The 25,038-nt window shown below is 38.6% G+C and overlaps 2 protein-coding genes across 5 annotated transcripts in view; both read right to left on the bottom strand.

Annotated features, from left to right (window-relative positions):
• Epb41 (erythrocyte membrane protein band 4.1) overlaps positions 1-25,038 on the bottom strand; it is a 251,748-nt gene that overhangs the window by 172,352 nt on the left and 54,358 nt on the right. The gene's annotated exons all lie outside the window — the stretch shown is intronic.
• Positions 15,037-15,928, bottom strand: LOC101576832 (rRNA-processing protein UTP23 homolog). The gene has a single exon (XM_004642902.2). It carries the CDS (start codon positions 15,901-15,903, stop codon positions 15,151-15,153), a length of 753 nt encoding a protein of 250 aa, XP_004642959.1. The 5' UTR covers positions 15,904-15,928; the 3' UTR covers positions 15,037-15,150.

The following is a 25,038-nucleotide window of genomic DNA, read 5'->3' as shown; positions in this document are numbered from 1 at the left end:
CAAATTTAGACAGCTTGAGAGAACAAAACAGAATACCTGTTCTTTTCAAACTAAGCAATAATGTGATTCATAACTAAAAATAGTTCAGGGTGGTATAAGTCATCTTACAGGTTAAAATATATGTTCAGTCCCATAAAAATTGCATTTCAAAGTTCAAAAGTAACTCATAAAATTTCACCTCAGACTCACTACTATTCCATGGTGCCTAACCCAATTTATAGTTCTTATGATTCAATCATAGTTCAAAAGCCAACAAGATAGAATTTAAAAGAAATGTATGATTTTTGTATAGAAGTTTGAAAATAATTACAAGGAAAAAAGTAGTAATAAATGTCCATCAATTAGAGGATACATGAATAAACTAACAAACTCACAGGACAGAAACATATATCATAGGTGAATCTTGTGTTTGATGAAAAAAGTACACTAAGTCCCCAAATTACAAATGAGTTCCATTCTGGGGGAAGTAAACAAGTTGGATTTACTCCTAAATCTTTTGCTTGTTTTGTTTTTTAAGGCTGGGGCTCACTGTGTAGTTCAACCTGGCCTTGAATTTACTCATGTAGCCCAGGCTGGCCCTGAACTCACCAGGATCCTCTTGCTTAGCCTTCCACGTGTTGAGATTACAGGCGTCCACCAACATGCCTGGCTCATTCCTAAATCTGACAAGGGTAAGTCTTAATACTCTTCCATACAACATATATTGCTTTGCCCCTCCCACCAGTCTCCATCACCACTGTTTTTCCTCTTGCTTCCAGACATCCTGGGCTCTGACTGACCACTGCCCTACTACACACTATCACTCTGTGCAGTGAGCACACAGCAGCACAACTGTGACAATGAAAGGCAGACACCTGAGCTATTCCCATGATTTGCTCACCTCTATGAATGTTTGTAATGTGAGGTCTGCTGGTGTCCATGAAAGATCCAAACTCTAGTGTTCATAAATCAGGGCTATAATGCTGGTTTTAATATGCATATACTGTATACTTTTTAAATATACAGATAAACATCTTAGACATACATATGTAGCAGAAGTATGAAGAAATGCATAATCACAAATTTTAGAATAGTAGTTTCCTCTAAAGAAAAGAACTAAGAGGCAGGCTGTGGTGGCACACACCTGTAATCCCAGCAAGAGGATCACCACAAGTTTAAAGCCTGCCTGGGGTACCTAGTGAGTTCAGGGCCAGCCTTGTCTTAAAAGCAAAAACAAAGAAAAGAAATAAGACTGGGAAATGGTGCCAGAAACTCTTTCAACTATATTAGTAATGCCTTGCAAATTGGATAATGTTTACCTTTTTTCTACCTCTTAAATATTTTGTAATAACTTTTTAAAATTACATAATTACAATGGGAAAGGCCCAATCTGATGACATTATTTATATAAGATTTCATATGTGCCAAACCACAATACTCTTTTTCTAAAAAGATGAATAATCTTTTTGGGAAATAACAGAGCCACTATAATCTTTATAAACATAAAATATTGTTTCGTTCTGACTACTGCCATTTTTTTCTCAAAATAACAACAATGTAGTATAACCAGATACACAATGTATATAATCAGATCGCCCACTTTACTGATATGAAAAAAATCAAAATAACTTGGAATGCTTTCCCAGCTGTCATCCTGGCACATCTGAAATGCCAGCAGGTAAGCAGGTTATGGGCCCCGTGGGCCAGGTTTTCATTACTGCCAGAGGACAACTGTGAGAAGAGGAAGGTAGCTCAGGCAGGGGAACAATGTGAGCACAAAGTACACGGTGGGGAGGAAGAATAACAAACAGGTAGGGAGTAAAAGGAATACAGTCAACGACAAAAAGGAAACCTAGAGGCAAACAGAAGCCTGATCACTCAGGGCCTTTTTTTTTTTTCCATTCTCAATGTCATTGTTCAGCTTTATACTGGGAACAGCAGGGAGCCACTGGGTTACTGAGCACAAGGGCAGCACTGTCACTCTGGTGGCTAGTGTCAGGAAAGGGAGGACTGCTCCACCCATGCTCAACCTTTAAGCCCTTGTCATCTCAGTCGCTAAGGCTTGAGGTCCCTGCACAGCTCTCCCTTGCCTCCAGCACCCCAGCCCCAGGCTGATGTAATTCTCAATGAGGCCTCATCATCCTCTTTTTTTTTTTTTTTTTTTTTTTTTTTGCAGAACCAGGGCTTGAACTCAGACCCTTGCGCTTGCCAGGGAAGCGCTTATTCTACTGAGCCATCTCCCCAGCCCCTCATCATCCTCTTTAACCAACTTCCAGCACTCCCTGTTTCAACTACAGGTGGTACCAGTAAATGGAACACTTTGGTGGCACAGGTGGCATTTGGCAGCAAGTTCTGTGAGTAGAGAGGACCCAGAACAGTCCTTACTAGTACAGGCCATGCCGAGCCTTCAGTGCCTGCTCCAGGAACCACGCGTGACCCATGCAGTGGGAGTTCTGATGACCCCACCTCAACATGGCTTGCCTCACTCATGGAGGAGCCTGATGACTCGAGTAAGCTTTGGCCTCGGCAGGGGCAGGGGGTGGGGGACCACCCGGCTCCAGGAAGACACCCAGAGGTCAGACAGACCTTGGACACAAGTCCTGAAGAGGCAAATGCCTGAGGCAGAGCAGGCAGGAGATGGAAGGGACAGGAAACACAGGGCAGGAAATGTATCTGCCCACATTTTTAGGGGTGCAGGCTAAGCACAGCTTCTCAGTAGGTCTGTAACAAAATAGTATTTCCCATGACCAAAACAGTAAACTACCTAAGAAAAGTGAACAATTTTTTTCAGAAGGATAATAAAGTTAAAGGAAAAACTATATAGTTGTCTGCTAGTCGTGGTAGTCCACTCCTGAAATCCCAGCACTCAGGAGGCTGAAACAGGAGGATCATTGCAAGTTTGAAGCCAGTCTGGGCTACAAAGTGAGCTCAAGGCCAGCCTGAGCTGCATAATGAGATCCTGTCTCAGAAAGAAAAAGAAAAAAAAGAAAAAAAAAAAAAAAGAAAGAAAAAACCACCAGGCCAAGGATATAGCTCAGCGTCAAGCACCTGCCAGGCAAGCACAAGGTCCAGAGTTTGATCCGTGGCACATACACACACACAAAAAACACTATATAGTTGTCTAAAAACAAGAGTTAAGATGAATAGTAAAAAAATAAAATTTAAGGAAAAAAAAAAAGATGAATAGTGTGATGGTTTGTGCGTATTTGTCCCCCCACCCCAAAGCCTCATGCAATCATTGAGGCACATGATGAGTTCTACAGTTTGTGATTAATTCATGATCCAAGGCTGGGATTATAGATCTGAGGATTGCTGGGATTATGGATGTAAGTACTACATCCAGCCTGGGGCGGACAGCCTGACTTAAGGGAGACAGACTTGCTCTCCATAGCCATTGTTGCTGTTACTCTGCCCTTTTGCTCTTGGAGTTTTGCTGTCTTCCACCGCCATGAACTACTGCCCTCTGTCATGTGCCAGTCTGCCTTGGAGCCAGCTGAGTATGGACTGAAACCTCCAGTAACTGTAAGCTAAATAGATCTTTCCTTCCTTCGTTTTGGATGTGGGATATTTGTCTCAGCAATGGAGGGAAGAGTAACTGAGACAATAAATAAATAAAAAAAACCATTGTATTCACATACAACCTTTTCAAAGAGCCTTAGCTGTAAGCCAGTTTCCTTGGGATAGCCTGCCCTGCTTTCTCAGGGGCGTCCTTTTATTTTCCTTTCTCCTCTTTTATTCAACCCAAGCTCACTCTGTAGGGCCAATCTCTCCCTCACTCTTCTTCACTTTTACTTTTTCAACTAAACTTTGCCATTGCTCTTTTCTTGTTTCAGGGAAAAAGCAAAAGCAAATAAAATTAAAAAATCTCTTTGCCTTAACTTTTCTTTTTTTCCAAAAAGAACCTTGGCTGAGTGTACACCCATAGTTCTGGCTACTTGATAAACAAGGTAGGAGGATCCCTTGAGCCCAGGAGCTTGAGGAGATTCTGGGCAATATAGTGAGACCACAACTCAAAAAGGAGCCTTTAAAAAGAATGAAATCCTGGCACTCAGGAGGATCACAGGTTCCAGCCCACTGTGAGCAAGTTAGTGAGACCCATCTCAAAATAAAAAAAAAAAAAATAAAGACTGGGGATATACCTGAGTGTGAAGACCCTGGGTTCAAATCTCAGTACATTAAAAAACAAAAAACCAAAAACTTGGATGCCATCATGTTAAGTGAAATAAACTAGATACGAAAGGACTAATATTATATTATTCTACTGACTTGAGGTATCCAGAATAGTAAAATTCATAGAGATAGAATAGTGGTTATCAGGGGTTAAGAGGAAAGAGAAATAAGCAGTCACTATTCAGTGGGTCCAGAGCTGCAGTTTGGACCTATTGAATAGTGACTGCTTATTTTCAACAACTTTGGTTGTTAGGCATTTTGTTTCAGCAAGGAGAGAAGAGTAACCAAGACAAGATTGGGTTCAATCTCCATTACCACAATAACTCAATCAAATCTGGGCTGGGGATATATAGCTCAGTAATAGAGCACTTGGCTAGCATATCTGAGGTTTTCAATTCCTAGCACTGAAAAAAAAAAAAAAAAAAAAAAACTACAGAAATTAGAACAGTTCTTGTAAGAGTCATGTAAGAATTCCAAAATAGCTAAATAGTGTTTATAATTTTTATGCCAAATGTCCACTACAGCTTCATTTATAGCAATTGGTGTGTGTGTGTGTGTGTGTGTGCGGGGGTTCTTCCAAAACATTACTCCTTTTGTGAAGGAAAAAGGAAACACATAATAAGTATATCTTTGAGTCAAAAATCTTAATCCTTTTTATGATCACAAGTAAACAGCTTTGCTTTTATGCATATTACATAACGATTATAGACAGTAAGCATGGAAAGGACATTAACAACATCCCATCTAGTCTAACTTCCTATTCATTGGGCCAAATCATCTTTAATCGAGCCCTTATTTAAACATTTCTGATGGCAGAGACCCTTACCATAACCCATTCCATTCTTAGACAACTGATTATTGGAAGGTGATCCCCTCAACACTGTGCTCATATCTGCCTCTATAATTTATACATACTCTGGTCCTGGATTGAATCACTATAACAACCAAAATAAGCCTACTTCTGTTCCTATATAAATACAGTTGCTTTCAAATCTCCAAAGATAGCATTAATATGTACCACATAAAACTACCAATATTCAACCATTTTTACCTAATAAACTAACCCCAGCAATGTCATACAACCCAATGTAACATTGTAGTGCTTTTTAGCCATCATACTCTCTTCTCTTTTAGTTTCTTTTTTTTTTCCATAATTTTATTGAGAAACAAATAGCAATGAGACAGTTTCAAACCAAACTGGTAGGTCAGTTTCAACAATTAACACATTGCATACATTCTTCCTACTGGTTAATTGCTGTACAAGATGCAGACATGATATCCTATTTACAAATTAGTTTCTTTTTTCTAAGGTTAAATCCTGAGAAAATACTTTCTAAGGTTAAATCTCCAGATCCTTAAACAGTCTCTTTTTATGAAATGGTTTACAATTTTTTTTTCCTGTATTTTAGGGAAGGTGTTCAAGGTCTCACTACTAGATCAGACTCTGGACTCATAGTGATCATCCTGTTTACAGGCTCCCAAGAGCTGGGATTACAGGCACAAGCGCCACCACGCCCAGTCTCAATTGCTGTGTCATTGCACCCCGGGGGCAGGGCCTGCACGGGCAGGCCTGGGGACTGAACCAGCCTCATGCCTGCTTGCAGGCACTTAATCTGCTGAGCTATTTGGCCAGCCTGGTTTACCAATTCCTCATCATCCCATCATCATCATCTTTCAAATGAGGTACTCAGAACCAAAACATATTTTGCTAAATGACTGAAATAGAGTTCTAAAAGGAATTCATTTTTTGTATAACCCGATTTTGAACTAAAAACAGCTCTCAATAAAGGAGCTAGAATGATCACTCCACTGCCAAAACAAATTCCAAAGACATTTTATGTCATTCAGAATAAAAGTCAAATTTTTAAAATTTGTCTCCCCAGCTCCAGCCACAATGATATTACTCGCCCTTAAACACACCAGGTGTGCTCTCCAACAGGGCCTTAGTATCTGTTGTTCTCATTGCCCAGCTATTCCTCCCTCATCTGTAAGACTTTCTCCCTTTGTTTTGTTTTTTTTTTACCTAAATATCACTTTCTCAGTTTGTTTTTTTACCTAAATATCAGTTTCTCAGTGAGACTTTCTGCAGTTGCTGACAAAGCTGGAGCCCTTTTTGTACATCTTTTCATTTCATTGCTTTATTTTTCCCTGCAGCACTTACTACTCTTCAGTGACCTGCCTTGTAATTTTTACTTAACTTTCTTTATTGTTCATCTGTCCCACTAAAATGTAAAGTCATCTCCGCCTTGTCCACTACTTTATCCCTGATAACTAGAAAGCTACCTCTAAAAAAAAAGTTGAACAAATGAGAAAAACTGACGTTGATATTCCAAAGGCCAAATGCTTTGGAAAAAGCATGATAAAAGATGTACATGTAAGTCAAGTGACAAAAGAAACTGAAAAAACCCAGTCATATACAAAAAAAATTTTTTAAAAGGCTATTTACATATGCGAGGTACTTAAGACATTTCAGGTCTAGATGTGTTAACTCCTTCCTTTACAATAAACTGAAGATAAAACATAATCAGTGTCAAAACTGTATATTCCTCTCACAAAGCTTTTTTGGGAGGAGTGGATACTAGGAATAAAGATCTAGCAGTCATGGTAGATGTATGTCATGCATGCCACAGCCTGCTTATTGTTAGAAATGAACGTTCTAAAAGGTTGGCCCTCACTGACCAGGGCCTCACACTTGCTAGACAAGAGCTCTGGCAACTGAGACAGTCCCTTGTCATTTTGAGTCGGGTCTCATTAAGTTGCCAGGCTGGCCTGGAACTTGTGATCCTCCTGTTCCAGCCTCCTGAGTAGCTGGGATTACAGCTGTGTGCTACCGCACCCAGCTTATAAATATTCACAATTTTCAAGAAAAACATTAGCTCATAAGAGATGCTTTGTGATTTAACTGCAGAAAACAACTTGCTAAATTATCATGTAGCCACAGAATGACACTGATACATCATCCCACGTGGAGATACAACACCTTCAAAATGCACAAATTTACCACAAATATTTTCTTCCGCACTCCAGACAGTCTGTTAGAACAAAGGTGGGACTGAAAGGAGTTCAGAGTGATGAACATCATCTCAAATGACAATGACTCTAAATTCCCTAAGGATACGGTTCTGGGTCAGCTCCTTGGAATCTGAATCCAGACAGAGGCAGGCCCGCCCTTCCCACCTAACCTGCAGGTTATTCTTCATTTATATGTGCTCTAAAAAGAAATTAGGCTATTTCAATACTGCCAAGAGAATCATGAACTAAACTAAACACCCAGAAACCCTGTGACCTCATTCTGCATCCACAGCTCATCCATTCACTTCCTTTCTCTTTATAGTCTCCAGATTTGTGCTTAACACAGTACTATCCTCTTGATCCCAAGAGAAAATAAGTTTCAAAAAAGTTCCAAGAAGTAATTATAAAATCCTCTCCTAGTTATTCAGATTCTCTGAATTGTGTGTGTGTGTGTGTGTGTGTGTGTGTGTGTGTGTGTGTGTGTAACCGGGGATTGAACTCAGGCCCTCGTGCTTGCCAGGGAAGCGCTTATTCCACTGAGCCATCCCCCCGGCCCCATCTCTGAAAATTTTGAACAGTAATATTTTCATTGGAGCCCAGTGAGAATTACAATATTAATAAAGGCTTTTTCCTCATAATTAAACAACTATTTTTCTTTTTCTCCTTCTGGAGAAAAAAAAAGCTTTACCATAACTATGGGCAATATTTAAAAACCCAATCACTAATTCAAATAAATCCATGCATTAATCTAAAAAAAAAAAAAGCATTTACTAAACATAATATTCTAAGTGCCACGCGGAGTCGGGGTTGTAAAAAAAATTTTTTTTAAATATATGGCTTCTACTCTCAAAGAGTACAGTTTATTAAAAGAGTAAAAAAAAAAAGAGTATGAAATTATGTAGTAATATATATAAGAAAGTAGGCAAACCACAGAGAAAGCTTTTAAATCAGCTGTGAAGAAAGGGTTTTTTTTTTCTGGGGGAGGAAGAAAAAAAGGTCTTTGAGATGGGCATGGTGGCACACACCTGTAATTCTAGCACTCAGGAGGCTGAGGCAGGAGGATCACCATGTGTTTGAGGCCAGCCCTAGCTGCAGAATGAGTTCAAGGCCAGCCTGAACTACATAGCGAGCCCCAGGCAACTTCCACTAAATCTTCAAGGAGTTAGGTGAAGAAGGCAGAAAAGCACATGATCACGAGGCAAAGTGAAGCACCTACAAAGAGCATGAACACGTGAGCAGGAAATAAAAGCACTTCCCTAGAGCTGCAATAGCAAAGTATAGGATGACAAAATATAACGAAGGGTAAGACTTAAGAACAGGTCTTAAGAATAGGTAAGGATAGATTAATAAAGGCCAGCTTTTTTAACGTTCAAGAATTTATGTATTTCCCCTGTAAAATAAGGAGCCATTAAAGGATTTTAAACAGGGAAGTACACAGTAAATTAAGAGAATTTTTGGTAAGTGGTTGTAAAAGATGGGAAGAAATGCAAACAAAGATACTAGGAGAAAGTTCTCATAATAGGCTTGTGAAATATCACTAGAGCTTGAACCACAGGCGAAAGAGGAGGATCACTATGAGTCTGAGCAGCGTAGCAAGACCATGTATCAAATAAATAAAAGATTTGAAAAAAAGAAAAATAATAATGTACTTTAGAGGGCTATTAAAACTGAGAAAATAGACTTATGTGGCTATCATTGTGACAAGAAAATTAGATTAAACTTTACTATATAGATTACACTTGCAAATAGTGTTTTAGCTAATGAATTCATTCCACTTCATTAAAACAGAATCTATTTCTATGATCATCCTGTATATTTAGCAAGTTTTATAGCACTGTCTCAAAAACAAACAAAAAAATGTACTTTCTCTTAAAAATGTGCTTCTTCAAAATTCAACAGTTCTAATTGAGCATGGTGGCATACATCTGTAATCCCAGCACCAGGGAGACTGAAGTAGGAGGGTTTGCTCAAGGCCAGCCTAAGGCTACATAGTAAGCTCAAGTTCAGCCTGAACTACATAGTGAGATCCTGTCGCTAAAGAAAAAAAAAGTTCTTTAGCATAACACAAAGATTAATCAAATAACAAAAATAATATTAAGGGCAATCCACTCGTGTCTCCCCCTTTTTCCCAGGTCCCCCTTTTGTCCCTCTCTTGGACAGGAGTTTTCTTTCCCCAATAAATATTCTACTCTTAAAATATATATATAATAATATTATTATTAAAATGTTTACTATCAGACAAAAATAAAGTATCGGATTTATTCATTTCAGTTATGAACATAACACAATATCTGCATTTGGAGTTTAACAATAACAGGCCCATGGGCTGGTGAGATGGCTGAATGGTCTGAAGCACCTACTTAGAACAAGCTTAGCAAAGCACAGGGACCACGGTTCAATCCCCCAGCACCACATGCCAGCCAGCCCCGCCCCCTGGTGGGCTGAGCTGGCCACACACACACACACACACACACACACACACAAATAAATAAATAAATAAAATAAATTAAAAAAAAAACAAAAACAAAACAATAACAGGCCCATGAAAATGAGTTTAATTCTTTAGGGGCTAGTCAATAGAGCATGTATCAGCACCATGTTATTCTCCTGTTTTGGGGTTGCTTTTTGTTTTATTATAGGGTCTAAAGGGTCTCACTACACAGATTGGACTCATAGTGATCCTCTTGTTTTCAGCCTCCTGAGCACTGGGACTAAAGGCACGCGACACCACGCTCAGTCTCAGTGTGCCCTGGGAGCAGGGCCAGCACATGTGGTGCCATGGATCAAATCCCAGTCCCTGCGCCCGCCTAAGCAGGCACTTTAGTCGGCCGAGCTCTCTGGCCAGCCCACATTCCTCTATTTTAATGAGAACACAAAATAGAAGCTAAACATCTGGCTTAGACTGAGTATGTCAAATAAAAAAACGTGAATTTTAAAATATCTGTAATGGGGAGGCCTGGCCCTAGCTCAGCTCTTTAAGTGGCTGCTTCCACAAAGCTGTCAGCCTCAGGTTGCTGGAGTTCGATCCCCACAACACTCCAGCCAGCCAAACCTGCCCTGAAGGCATTCGGAGCAAAAATAAATAAATAAAAAAAATAAAATATCTGTAATGTTAAGAGAAAAAGTGAAGAGAAGTTAATTGTATGCAAGAATATTACATACACCAATTCTCTTAAAACATACTTCTTGTAGCATCTTAGAATTTTAGAATAATGTGTGATTCTTCTATGCTTAATGACAGGACGTTACAAGAACAGTTATCTGAATATTCACATGGAAAAGAATAAATTGGGACGCCTACTTCATACACAAAAATTAACTCAAAATTCATCAAATCTTAAATAGAGAAGCTAAAAATATAAAATGCTCACCAATAAACACAAGTGTAAGTTGTCATGATTTTAACTCAAGTTTTTTGTGTGTTTCTAAGAATACTATAAACAAAGTGAAAAGACTACCTACAAAATGGAAAAAAAAATTTCAAATTATACATCAGATAAAGGTCTAGTCTACGCCTAAAGAACTCTAAAAACAATACATAAAGAATTCTCGGGGGCTGGGGAGACAGCTGAGTAGAATAAGCGTTTGCCTGGCAAGTACAAGGGCCTGAGTTCAATCCCTGGTTCCACACCAAAAAAAAAAAAAAAAAAAAAAAGAATTCTCAGTAATAAAGACAAACAACCCTGTTTAAAATAGGCAAACGTGGGCCGGGGAGATGGCTCAGAGCCTGGCAAGCGCAAGGGCCTGAGTTCAATCCCCGGTTCTGAAAATAAATAAGTAAATTAAATTAAATAGGCAAACGATCTGGATAGTTCTCCGAGGAAGATATACAATGGCCAACAAGTACAAAAAAGCTAGTAGATGTAGCTCAATGGCAAGCACTTGCCTAGCATGGGTAAGGCCCTGGGTTCAATTGCCAGCCCTGCAAAGACATAAAGAGGAGGGAGGGAGGGAGGGAGGGAGGGAGGGAGGTAGAGAAGGAGGGAGGTAGAGAAGGAGGCAGGTAGGCAAGCAGGCAGAAGCTGGCTGCTCTAACATTAACAATCCTTAGAAAAATGCAACTGAAAACCATGATACATAGCTATAATTTGAATAAATAAATAAATGTTGACAAGAATATGGAAAGAATGGTACTCTGTACATTGCAAGTAGGAAGGTAAAGATTTAGCCACTACTGAAACAGTGTATAATCCAGAGGCAGTGGTCCTACCCTATAATCCCAGCACTCAGGAAGATAAGGCAGGAAGATTCAAAGCCTGTCTGGCTACACAGTAAGAGAATACTTGTCTAGAGAATGCTTAATATTCTATTCTCTTAAATTCATTTCGCCTTAAACCTCAAAAGTCAGCAAGGCTTTGTGAATCCTTGCAATCCCAGCACTGAGCAGCCGAAGGCAGGAAGACCTCAAGTTCAAGGCCAGTTTGGAAACATATCAAGATTCTGTCACAAAAAATAAACAAACGAAAGAACACAAATAAACACCTCAAATGTCCCAAGTTAAAATAAGCAGCACTTTAAAACATACTTGTACAGAAAACTCTCTGGCCCTGAGTCATTCACCTTGATTTTATGCCTTATTCTTAACCAGTTTTTTGTTTTGTTTTGGTCTAGTGTATCAAATAAATTTAAAGTAGAGGAGTTTATTCTACCAAATATATACTATACCAAGTAAAGAAGCAACATACAGGGCGTGTATAAAAACTCAAAGTCACAGCAATTTTGATCCTTTATTGGGATAATAAAACCTATTTAGCTTAAGGTCTTTACATAATGATGATCCACTACACCCGATGTCAGAATGTCTCAATTCCACATACTTCATTCAAAAAGGCAAAGAAGAATGTAATCCCCATGTTTTCAAACTCACAACCTTGAATTTTTCTGTTCTTGTTTTCTTCCCAGTTAAATCCAGTTATCAAATCCTATTGATTCTACCTCTCCATCCACTTGCTAATTCACTCAAGACTGCTATAAATAACCTGCTATTGTTTGTAATCCCACCTGCTACAAAAGTTGTCTTCCTAAAAAGAAAGATTTAATCATTAGTATGACTATAGTTCATAGTAACTTACTATGTATTTTATAAAGAACTAGAATTGAGTTTAAAGGTTCCCAACATAATGTTTCAGAACACAGTACTATCTTAATTTGACCATTAATTACACTTCATATACATATGTCAAATTATCACGCTTTGCTCCATAAGTATATACAATTATTATACCAACTTAACAAATGGAACAAGATTTTAGAGTTGGGGGAGGGGAGTTCACTCAGTGGTAGAGCACTTGGCCGAGCATGCAGCAGGCCTGATTTTGATCCTCAGCACCAAAAAAGCTTTAGAAGATCATTGGAAAAAAAAAAAAAAAAAAAAAACCTAAGCTAAAAATAAAACATGTTATTTACTCAATTAAAAATATTTATTAAAAATCAAATGTTAAAAGTTATGTAGTAGCTACAATATAAAATCCAAATTCCTTTTCCACAGCACTTCAATGTGCTTAACTGGGCCTCACTCTACTGGTCCAGACCCTTCTCCCACTAGCACCATCTGGAACTGTGAACTGCTTATTTCCTGAAAAAGCCTGTAACTTTCCTACTTCTGCCTGTGTGTTTATAATGCTATATGCCTGTATCTCCCTTACAGAAATTCTAACTTTCTTTTCAGGTCTAGTCCAGATGCCATATTTTCCATAAAATCCCGTGTCAAGAACAAAAACAAAAAACAAATATATAAATTAAGAAATTAAAAAGACATCAACAGCTATTATATGTTAAGTGGGATAGGATTATTTCTGCATTTTTTCCTATTAAAAATTGATGCTTTTGAAAAACTATGAGCTGAATATTTATGAAAAGATGCCATATATATGTTTATTTATGTATACATGGGTTTTTTTGGAGGGTGTTGTTTTTGTGTGTGTGTCTTTTTGAGATGGGGGTCTCACTATTTGTTCACCCTTTAAATCACTATGTAGTACAGGCTGATCTTGAACTTGTAGCAACTGTCCTGCCTTAGCCTCCTGAGTGCTGGGATTTATAGATATAAAATTAAAACAGCACACTTTTAAATAAATAAATAAATAAAATAGCACACTTAGCTGACACCTTTTTTTGAAAAAAGTAAAAGTAATACATGCTCATGATCAGAAAATTCAAGCAGTCCACAGAAGCATTTACTAGAATTATAACAAGAAAGCCAGCTAGGTAAAAAGTAAAGAAAATCAAACTAGAGGAGTACTCAAAGGGTATAAAAAATGGGGAGAACCCAGGTTCACAAAACTAATGAAATTGACTCCTTCCTCTCGTAGCAAAATGAGCCCCTTTTAAAGACCCATTCTTGCAGGGCACGGTGGTGGTGCACACCTGTAATCCTAACATTTGGGAGGCTGAGGCAGGAGGATCCTTGTGAGTTGTAGACAGCCTAGGCTACAAAGTAAGCTGAAGGCCAGCCTGAACTGCAGAGAAAGACCCTGTCTCAAAAAGACCAAAGAGAGAGAGAGAGAGAGAGAGAGAGAGAGAGAGAGAGAGAGAGAGAGACAGGCCTATTTTTCTTTTCTTTAAGACAGGGTCTCGCTCTGCAATTCAGGCTAGCATTAAACAACATGTAGCCCAACTAGTCTCAAACTCACGGTAATGCTCCTGCTTCAGCCTCTCAAGTGCTGCAACTACAAGTGTGCAAAAAAAAAATTCTTTTTTTTTTTTTTTTTTGGTGGTGCCAGGGATTGAACTCAGGCCCGTGTGCTTGCCGGGGAAGCACTTATTCCACTGAGCCATCTCCCCGGCCCCCGCAAAAAAATATTCTTAAAAATGATAGCTCAACATAAAAACATTCTGTCAGGTAGCACCTTTTTTTGGTCTCTTTCACAGTCTCTACGTAAAGGAGAGGGAAAATAAATTATCTAGAAACAGTCATTGGCAAAAATCAATGTATATCCCCTGGAAGATGCTTAAAAACTATTTCTAATGTTCTTTCTTCCATTGCAGAGTAAGGGGGAAGAGGGTTTTAATAATTAAAGAAGTACTATTCTATTAAAATCTGATCTGAGAGATGCTAGTTGTGTTTCACAGGATATACAACCCACGTCAACTCGAGCTTTAATGCAAAAGACCTTAAACAAGGCTGATTGACTGCAGACTCAACTACAGTTCCACCTATTCTATTACACAAGCTACACCAGTGGTAGTGACCCTGTGACACATATGCTGCAGCCAGCTGTTCAATATCATTAAAAGCTCTATAAGGGTCGCCATTACTAGTCCAGACTTTTTCAAGCAGTATATTCATGTTTTGCTTTAAGAATTCTGGTTCTTGGGGCTGGGGAGATGGCTCAGTAGAATAAGCGCTTCCCTGGTAAGTGCAAGGGCCTGAGTTCAATCCCCGGTTTCACCAAACGGAAAAAAAAAAAAAAAAATTCTGGCTCTCTCAACTTTAACGCCATCTTCTTAGAAACCTCTGTACCATGAGCGCCAAGTGGAGGAAGAAGCAAATGCACAGACTGAAGTATAAAAGAAGAAAGATGAGACACAGGTCCAAGTAAAATAGCTCGTACACCCATGGAGGCCAAAAGAGCAGAAATAAAGAATGCTGGAGGCTGCCAACACTGGTGAATGCTTCGAACTGCATGCTGTCTAGGATGTCTCAATGGGTTAGAACTTCATTGCCATCTGACCGCCAAGACCACCCCAAAGAGAGATCCACCTGGTTCAAACTAAGCAGTCTCCTTTTTTTTGCCCCGGACCTGTGGCATTCTGGACTATTTCTGTTCTTGCTTTTGACTGAGTGTAAAGTATGTACAATAAATCATCTCTCTTTTTTTTTTTTTCCCGAAACCCAACCATTCCTTTTATTTTACACAAAAGTATAAAGGTCAATATTCATTTACAAAAATAAGTTTAGTCATAAACTTCTGTCACAAATATGCTACAGTCTTAATCACAAATCCACTTCTCACGCCTGAATGCTGTTGGAAGTATCCAAAGCACTCCCTATCCTTTGGGGTTCTGTTTCTCAGAAGGTACTGCAGAGGAGGATCTGTTCCGTATCCTTACTCTTTTTCTTTTGCTCTTCTTTTCAGAAGTAGGAGATTTTGTGTCTTGTGCTTTTTTGTTTTTCTTCAAACAGCTGAGAGGATTAGGGCCACTTATTTTCTTGCGTCTTTTTCTTTTTCTCTGCTCAGGATTTTTCATTAAACCCTGTTTCTCCTTGAGTTGCTTTATACTTTCTTTCTCATGCACTGAGACGAGCTGACCTGACTCTATGGCTTTAACAAAGGCAATCGTTTTGGATGATGGTTTGTCCAAGACCATAGTGTTCTGAATAATAAACATGAGAGGAACTCCAGGCTTTTTCTTCACCTTCATAGATAAATTCTGGTCCTGTGTTGCCACAAAATAATGGTGAGGGTTTCCCTCTTCAACCATGGAAAGCAGACAGTCAGATCCACTCACTGCATTCTTGAAATGGGGACAGTTTCGAACTTGGCATTTCTGTGCAATTAGTTTTGCCCCATATAAGTCCTTTCCCAATGTTTCCAACTCCTTTAACACACATCTGGTCGTGCAAAGCTGTGTCTCCCCCATCAGGTAACCGGGCAGCTGCTCCCGCAGCTGGATGCAGCCCCGCAGCGCCGCCTGACAGAAAGTGCCGTCCAGCAGAATCTGGTACGGCTCCCAGACACCAAAATTGTTCCGAAAGAAGCCAAGATGCTTCTTTGTGTGTTTCTGCCTCGTGATCTTCATTTCTGGTTTAGGCGAACCGAGGCCACCGGGCCAGGAAACAGCAGCACCTCTTTACTCACGCTTTTCCAATAAATCATCTCTTCTGTGGGTTTTTTTTTGTTTGTTTGTTTGTTTTTTAAGAATTCTGACTGCTATGGAGCTGGGGAGATAGCTCTGCATTCTAAGCACCTGCCTGGCAAGTGCAAGGACCCAAGTTTGATCCCAGGAAAAGCATGCTGTGCCAGTCCTGAAACCAGGTGTAGTGGTGCATGCCTGTAATCCCAGCACTAGGAAGGCTGAGACAGGAGGATTACTGTGAATTTGAACTGCATACCATGATCCTATATCAAATAAATTAATTAATTTAAAAAAATTTTGACTGCTAAGCCCAAGTTGGCAGGAAGTCTTCCCTAAACTTCAGCCCTCAGTGATTTCTCTTTCTGTCATAGGAATTTAAAAGGATTCTCTGTTCCACAGAATAAAGCATTTCATTGAATTCTACTTTACTCTCTATTATTTTGTGTATATTACTAGGCTTTAAGTTTTTTTAAAGGCAGAAACTCTAATATCTGTATCTTGCATTGTACCTTAGTAAGTGGAACTGCACTGGAAGTGCACAAAAATAACATTTTAGATGATTCCTACTATGAAGTATCTTATAATAACATAAACATTAAAACTTTACACTTAACTCTGTGATAATAACATTTATTTATGGTTTTGTGTTGTAAAAAGGCAGTATTAAAAAATCCTGGGCTGGGGAGATGGCTCAGTAGAATAAGCACAAGGGCCTGAGTTCAATCCCCAGTTCCACAAAAAATAACAACAACAAAATCCTGATTATAACATTACAACAAAGATTAATTTACAAAGCAACTTTCCAAGAGAAAATAAGTCAATCTGTGATATTCTCTAGTTTCTATAAAAAATTCTTGTTCTTTTTTTTTTTTTTTTTTTTTTTTTTGGAACCAAGGATTGAACTCAGGCCCTTGAGCTTGCCAGGGAAGCACTTATTCTACTGAGCCATCTCCCCGGCCCCCAAAAATTCCTGTTCTTGACACATAGTGTAGATCTGCTGAATGAGCTGGTAATTATTTATTGTATTTTCAATGCCTCAAAACTAATTTTTCCATACAGCTGTATTTATTCACAGCATGTCTCATTTATGCTGGAGGTGTAAAAGAGCAAAACCAAAATCTTTCCCTCTCTCTTCTTTATGCTTTCCCTCGCCTTTGTTATCTGGTTTTCTGCAATTTGCTAGCCAAAGCTGTAATTAGTACCCCATGGGGAATCTATACTTTTCTAATAAAGAACAGTCTCCTGAACAATGGCATGTATACACACACAGTGTTCCTAACAAATTAGGAATATTTTACACATGCAAGCATTCAAAGAATTTTAACAGCTAAATGGGAGCACTTTACATGGCAGCTGCAACTGGCTCACAACACTGACTGCAGATTGATTCATCATTTTCTCTCTGATGGCATACACATCTAATTGCTGAAGGCAAACAACTCATTTGAGACTGAATAAAATTATGAGTACAGTCCTGAAGCAAACCTTAATAAGTAAACCACATTTGCCAAGATCATTTTACTCTCAAATTATTACAAAACTTATGGTATTTGTTATGTAACAGTTTACTATATTTTTCTATAGTCATAGTTTTTAGTCCCACATCCCTTCAGTGTGGTCTCCTCTTGTTCTCACTCAGCATCAACTCAGTCAGTCTTCACAGCTTGTCATTACCCTTGTCAAGTTCCCCTAAAGCCATCCCCCACATGGAGGACAGTCAAATAAAAAAATCATCAACTTGTAAAGAGAAAAACTCAACAACTTGCTAAACATCTAATTTACAACCACAATACAATTCAAGTGGGAAAACAGTATTTGCCCCTTCCTCACTAGGGCAACATGAAGGAAAACACCTTCATTCTTGCACCAATTCCCACTATAACTAACCAATGTTACAATATTGTTTGCTTTAGTAAGGCTACCACTAGTGCCTAGGGAGGTTACAGTTTACAAGTTCAAAAAGCCATAATATCTGGCTGTGATATCTGTCACCCTCATTGATCGCCAAGGCTGATTTGGCTGATCTGGCTCCAGAAGCGGGTGTCCTCTTCCTTCCTCACCTTCAATGTTCCATATGTGTTTTTCCTGAAGCTATGGAGCAACCATCACTGACAGAAAAGGACCCTTTCCTCAGTCAAATATACACAAGTAGCTGTGCTCCCCTGTTAGAACCCCCAAACAAGCTCTCAAAAAGCCATGTGCTCCAATACTGCCTACAGACTAAGTAACAGCTACCTCATGTACTTGCACATCTTTTATATAAAAATCTTGGGGCCAGAACTGTTTGAGATTTTTTTAAATTTGAGGATATTTTCATATACATAGAATCTTGAATATGGAACTCAAATCTAAATATGAAATTCAGTTATGTTTCACATATACTGTATATAAATACCCTGGAGGTAATTCATGTATTTTTGGTGTACCTGCATTTTACTGTGACATGTCATGTGTGGTCAATCAGGTGTGGAATCTTCCACCTGTGGTGTCATGTTAGCACTCCAAGTTTTGGGTTTTGCAGCATTTACAGATTTTGTGATTGGGGATGTTCAACCTGCACTACTTTTGAAATAGAAGTGTAGATACTGTTACGACTAATGAAAATCAAAGCAGACTGTAAAGTTTTACTGATGTATAATAGCTTTTAGCATGCATTTTATTAACTAGTATTATGGAAATTATAATTACTATCACATGAAGAGTACTACAGTGCTTTACCTACACCACAGTTTCCATAATTAGTGGTTATTAATTAAAGTTGGAAACTGAGGTTGAAAGTCACTTCATAAGAGTGGGCTCCTTGAATTAGATCTGTGTCTAATTTATCTTGTTTTCAGCGACTGAGAAGTTACCTTATAGCGTTTGCATGAAAATAAACATACCCTTACACACAAAGATGTTGAATCACTTTTCCGAATGTTTTTCAAGTTGGTTAAAGACTTCTAAACTTTACAACTGGGAGACATATGAAGTGTAAAGAAGGGCCAATGAGATAGCTCAGTGGTCTAAAGCGCCTGCTTAGGCAAGCTTAGGCAGGCGCAGGGGACTGAGGTTCCACCTGCCCCCAGGGTAAGCTGAGCCGCACCCCCCCCCAAAGAGTAACCATGAAGTATAAAGAAGAAGCATCAATATATTATATGCAGTTCAAGTTTTCCTTAGAAACTGTTACTTAGGTACTTACAATTACTTACAATTTCGAATCACACTAATTGGCATGCCTAATCTGTAAAGTTCTACTCTACATATGTCTGAAATGTCATCACTTTTTGCTGGACCACATGCCCATAAGTCAAGGGAAAGTTTAGGTTCTAAGACTAAACAAAAGAGACCAGAAATAAGTAGAATAAGCGCCTGCCTCACAAGCACAAGGTCCTGAGTTCAATCCCCGGTACCACCAAAAAAAAAAAAAAAAAAGACTAAACAAAAGGATTTTCTTCTGAGGAATAGTAACTTCAGACCAAACTATTTTTGTTTTCCTTGCAGGAAAACTAATTTAAAATAGCAATTATGTGTTTCAGCAAATAGAATATTAATAATGATTGTCCTCAGAATAAGTGTGAATGGCGCTATTTATTTTACCAGAAATCCATCTCAGAACCCTTGTGCTTGCCAGGCAGACACTGTGCCCCTGAGCTATATCCCTGGCCCAGCTCTTTATTATTCAAACTGTTCTTTTTTTCAGTTTGTCTTCTACAAGATAAATAACACAGTATAAAATAAGAAGTCCTCCCTAGTCATCTGCTTCACTTATAAGTTATCAAAACTGTATGTTCTAAAATGGAAAATGAAGACAAGTGTGGTGGTGCATGCCTGTAATCCCAGCACTAGGGAAGCTGTGGCTGGAGGATCACTACAGAGTCAGATCTGTGTAGTGAGACCCTGCAGATCCTGTACTAAGTACATTAAAAAAAAACAGGAAAGAAAAATAGGTGGATATAGAAATAAAACAAGATTGGGGTTCATTACAGTCAACCACTCTATGTCTAAAATTATACTTTTTTTTTTTGTACTTTTTAGGGAAGGGTCTACAGTGTGTTCAGGATCTCACTGCTAGACTGGACTTGTGAAGATCCACCCAGTTACAGTCTCCCAAGAACAGGGATTACAGATGAGCACTACCACACCCAATCTCAATTGTCCTCTCAGCACGCCCAGGTGTGGGGCCGGCCCAGCAGGGCCAGGAATTGAACCCCAGCCCCTGTGCCTGCTTGCAGGCACTTTAGTCCGCTGAGCTATCTTGGCCAGCCCTTAAAATTTATACAATTTTCCTTTTTACAAATTTTACACTATATGGAAAGACTGGCACAGCTGTGACAATAACATTTGCTCTGTGTATTAAAACTATGAAATAATCAGAAAAACATTCAAAAATAAGTCTACTTGAAACATTTGGAGGTTAAAAACGTAATTCTAAATATGGTAGTGTAATTTAGGGGGGAAAATGGCTAAAATACATTCTTGTGAGCTGTGCTCAGTTCTCCCAAGACTTTTAGATCTCTAAGAAGCAAATACATGATCAATATTTTGTCATCCTATTGTCTAGGCCCTAACAGATATGATGTTGATGACTTCAGCTTCCATGGTGCCATTACATGGTCAGAGTATCTCTGTAATGAAGCTCAGATACCTATCACCAACTTGAACCACTGTTTCAACTTCTTTCTAAATGAGCTGGTGCAGAAATGACAGCTGAGGTCCTGAGGCAAATTTCTCAGAACTCTTTCCAGGAAAAGATAAGTTAAATTTTAATCTTCACCTCAATTTACATAAGAAATGTACACTAATAAGAAATGGGAACAAGAAGAGAAAAACCTCTACATTAACAGCCCTTATCTGAGTGTCATTACACAATTCAATGTGGCCCAATTTAATTTTCTCTTCAAACAGTATCCTTGCTTAGATCAACATGGGTCTGAATTTATACAGCCAAGGTGCTACCTATGTGGGTTCTTGAATATATAACATCTCTAAGCTGTTGTTTTTTTTCTTGGCGGTACCAGGAATGAAAACTCTGCTTGCCAGGCAGACGCTTATGCAACTGAGATATACCTGCGGCCCTTCTAATTATCAGCTACTAGCATTTATTACCATACCTGATATTACCTAAGGCTGAACATAGGCTCAATGAATTCAGCAATTCTAAGTAACAGCCTTAGAGAAACTTGAGATGCTTATACACCCATACATCTAATACTCATGCATATGCACATGCACATGCATGGAAAGGGACATCACACACATTGGTAAGAAGATACAAACGTGAACATTCATTGCCAATGTCTATCAGTAGGAAAATGGGTAATTAAAAAATATCCACACAATATAATATAATACCATGGTACAGGTAAATTAACATAGCTACATGCAGCAGCATAAATTGATGTCTTAGGAATTATGTAGAATGAAGAAAGTAAATATTATAAAACAAACTACATAGTACATTTTAAGAATAAACTATCTATTGACATACATACTGTATTCTCTTGGTTAGAGAGAGTGAGTACTTTTTTAACAAATGGGGTCTTGCTGTGTTACCCAAACACAGCAATCCTCATGCCTCAGAAAAATTATTTTTTAAATAAATGTAACAGCCAAAAATAAATAAATAAATGTAACAACCAAGTATGGTGGTACACACCTGTAATCTTAGCACTCAAGAGGCTGAGGCAAGATTTGCTGCAAGTTCAAGGCTAGCCTGGACCACATAGTGAATTCAAGGACAGCCTGAACTAAATAGCAAGACCCTGTCTCAAAAGCAAATGCTTCTTAGAAATTCTCTCTGAAGGCAAGGCATTAGGATACAGGGGAACACTGTAGATTAAACAGCACTGACAACTTTCAAGTTCTTAAACTGGATGGTAGATTTATTGTTGGAAGTAAAGCTGTCTGTACCTCAGGTATCTTGGACAATGTCACTACTACTCTTGAGTTTGGCAGGGTCCCAATGAGAAGTGTATACAACTCAGGGAGCTGACATACAAAGTGACTTGGCCTTTCCCTGAGATAACAGAGACAATTCCTGTCTTATTCCCCATGTAACCACCAAAGCATGATATTTTGTTGAAGATTAGATGTTTTTCCTGTTCTGGATTTTACCCTCCCCTTAAAATTATTTTTTTTTAATGTATTTAGTATAGGGCCTAAAGGGTCTCATTGCACAGACCAGACTCATAGTGATTCTCCTGTTTCCAGCCTCCCAAGCACTGGGATTACAGGTGCACAGCACCATGCCCAGGGTCTCACTACATGCGCCGGCTCAGCATATCCCCAGGAGCAGGGCCAGCATGGCATGCTGGGGATCGAACCCTGGCCACTGCGCTCTGCCTAAGCAGGCACTTTAGTCTGCTGAGCTATCTGGCTGTCCTTCCCTTAAAATTCTTTATAAACAACCTCTTATGCTGATTGTAGAAGCAAACACTCTGCACTTGTTGGGCAGTCCTTTCTCCCATCAGGAGAGGGCTCCACCTGACCTCAGCTTTCTACATCTTGACTCTTGTCTTCATTTCTTCATCCTGTACTGTTCTCCCTCCAGAGTTTCAAAAACTGCACTGGACACAGCAGTTTATAAGTATTCCTTTTATTATTATGCTCCCTAAATTATATTTTACATTCCACATATGCTTTTTTAATATACCAAATGTCACATAAGGATATAAAAAGTGTTTAAGACACTAGGTGTCAACTTCTTTCACTAAGATATGCCATTCTTGCTATACTCAAACAGTTGCTGCTTCAATGCTTCAACAGCCCATGTTCAACGCCTAGTACAAGTGAACACAGTACTATCCTCTGCAGCTTTCCAGGAAATGTTGGTTTGTTTGCTTTCAGTATGTACTGAACTTCTCCTAAAGGCACAAAATTCCCACATGATTTGAGACATATTAAATATAACTTCTACAGTATGAATAGTACTTGTGACAATTTCCACAAGTACATTTTGTAAGAAATCCAAGAATGCTCAAAGAGAACATGAAAAAATGCATTTTCATCTGCAGAAAACAAAATATGCTTTACTGGTAGCAAACCAAAATGTATTCTACTCATGGATTAACATAATTGAAACAACTTAGCTAGTTAACCAGAATATAAAATATTCCAAAATTAAACGTTAAAGATAACAAACCTATTCTGTGGTATGTCTACAATAACAGTATTCTTTATGGCATCGGAACACTGGAAGAATTATCTAGCTGCATTTAACAAAAAGAAAGCCATTCATCCTTAAGGAATTAAGGAGGCCTATTTAAGATTCATAATTAAGCAAGAATGTAAAGTTACACTGACCCATTAATTTGGCCTTCCTTTGCATAAGTGCAGCTGCTCCATTCCCATTCCTGAATAATTAGGCACTCTCCCTTATCCTTTTTTGTTGCGTAACCATACTCTGCATGTTCTCCCTACACACAGGATCTTTTCTTTTAGCCATAATGTAAGCTTCTACACCTCTCTCCTTTCATGAATTTATTTCAATCTAAATTAAGAACACAAAATACCTGAGGCATTTGCTAACATCTCTACCAAACATGTTTCATGAACTGGGCCAGTGAGTTCTAGGATAACCCTGAGATTTAAACCAGTTAATTATCTTCTCGATGTTTTTATTTTTATTGGTGAAGTACATTTACATGTTAAATATTGGGGAGGGAGAATTGTAAGTACAAACAAGTATAGCTGCTGTCAAAATGAAAAGCAGAGTCACTGTTTCAAGTTACCAAATATTACTCAAGTAGCAATTATTCATGTGCTACAAAAATCTAGTGGAAATCAACAGACCAAAATAAAAAGTGGGACCTAAAGTATTAAATACACAAAACTGGGCCAACAAGATAGCTCATTGACTAAGCACCTGCTTAGGCAAGCTTGTTCAATCCCTGGCACAGCCCCTGGGCACACAGAGCCAGCCACCGATGCCAGGTGTGGTAGGCCACGCCTATAATCCCAGTGCTGGGGAGGCTGTAAATAGGAGAATCACTGTGGGTTCAAGCAGCATAGTGAAACCCTGCACCAAATACAGATAAATACATACACACATACATACAAAAAATTAAAAATACACAAAATTTACACATCATACCCAGTTATCCTAAATTATTTATGCCTATATTTTATCAAGTTCCAATCTAATGGATTATGGATAGATATTATAATAAAGGTCCTTATTTTGAAAAAGTTGATAGACAGACTTTTTTTTTTTTTTTAAGTTTTTGAGATAGGATCTTGCTGGCTTGTAGTTCAGGCTGGCTTTAACTCACTATGTCACCCAGGCTGGCCTCAAATTTGTAGCAATTCTCCTGCCTCAGCTTCCTGAATGCTGGGATTACAGGTATGTACCACGATGCCCTGAAAAACAAACTTCAAACTTCTTTTCAATTTATAAAATCATTGTATCAATTAGTAAAAAACAACAAACACTTGTTAAAAGCATCAAATTTTACATGTTATCAAAAATTCCAATCTGTGTTTCATCATTTCCAAACTTACATTCATTCACAATATCTACTTGAAAGGCCAAATTCATTTTCTTCAAAGATGAATTTTCTATACAGTATACAATGACCAGTCTCCTGTCACAGCTGGGACATTCTGACTGCTGTCAAGTATAACAGCAGCCTAAGACCATATTAAACAGCACTACTACAAGACTAAATCAAGACTAATCTTAGATGTTAATCTAATTCAGCCAGCCCAACAAGATTTTGTATCACTGAAAGGAAATTTATCTTGTAGTTTTAATGTCAAATCTAATTCAGGAAAATAGACAATTAAGCAGGAAAATACTCAGTTGTCAACACATAGTATATGCTATTAAGCTTGGAATAATAACTTACTAAATGCCTATACCTAAAAAGTTTCACAGGTCAACCTTTCTTCATTTAGAATTATGGAACTCCTGGGCTGGCGAGATGGCTCAGTGGTCTAAAGCACCTACTTGGAACAAGCTTGGCAAAAACACAGGGACCACGGTTCAATCCCCCAGCACCACATGCCAGCCAGCCCCGCCCCCTGGTGGGCTGAGCTGGCCACACACACACACACACACACACACAGAAAAGAAAAGAAAAATAATTTTTAAAAAAA

This window comes from Octodon degus, unplaced genomic scaffold, assembly GCF_000260255.1.
Source record: "Octodon degus isolate 3935 unplaced genomic scaffold, OctDeg1.0 scaffold00163, whole genome shotgun sequence".
In the NCBI taxonomy this organism is placed as follows: Eukaryota; Metazoa; Chordata; class Mammalia; order Rodentia; family Octodontidae; genus Octodon; species Octodon degus.
The sequence above is the reverse complement of the archived record's forward strand: the minus strand, read 5'-3'. Positions and strand labels throughout refer to the sequence as shown.

What these genes read in the sequence shown, in the direction of transcription:
- LOC101576832 (XM_004642902.2), bottom strand. Translation starts at nt 15,903, where the DNA reads ATGAAGATCACGAGGCAGAAACACACAAAGAAGCATCTTGGCTTCTTT.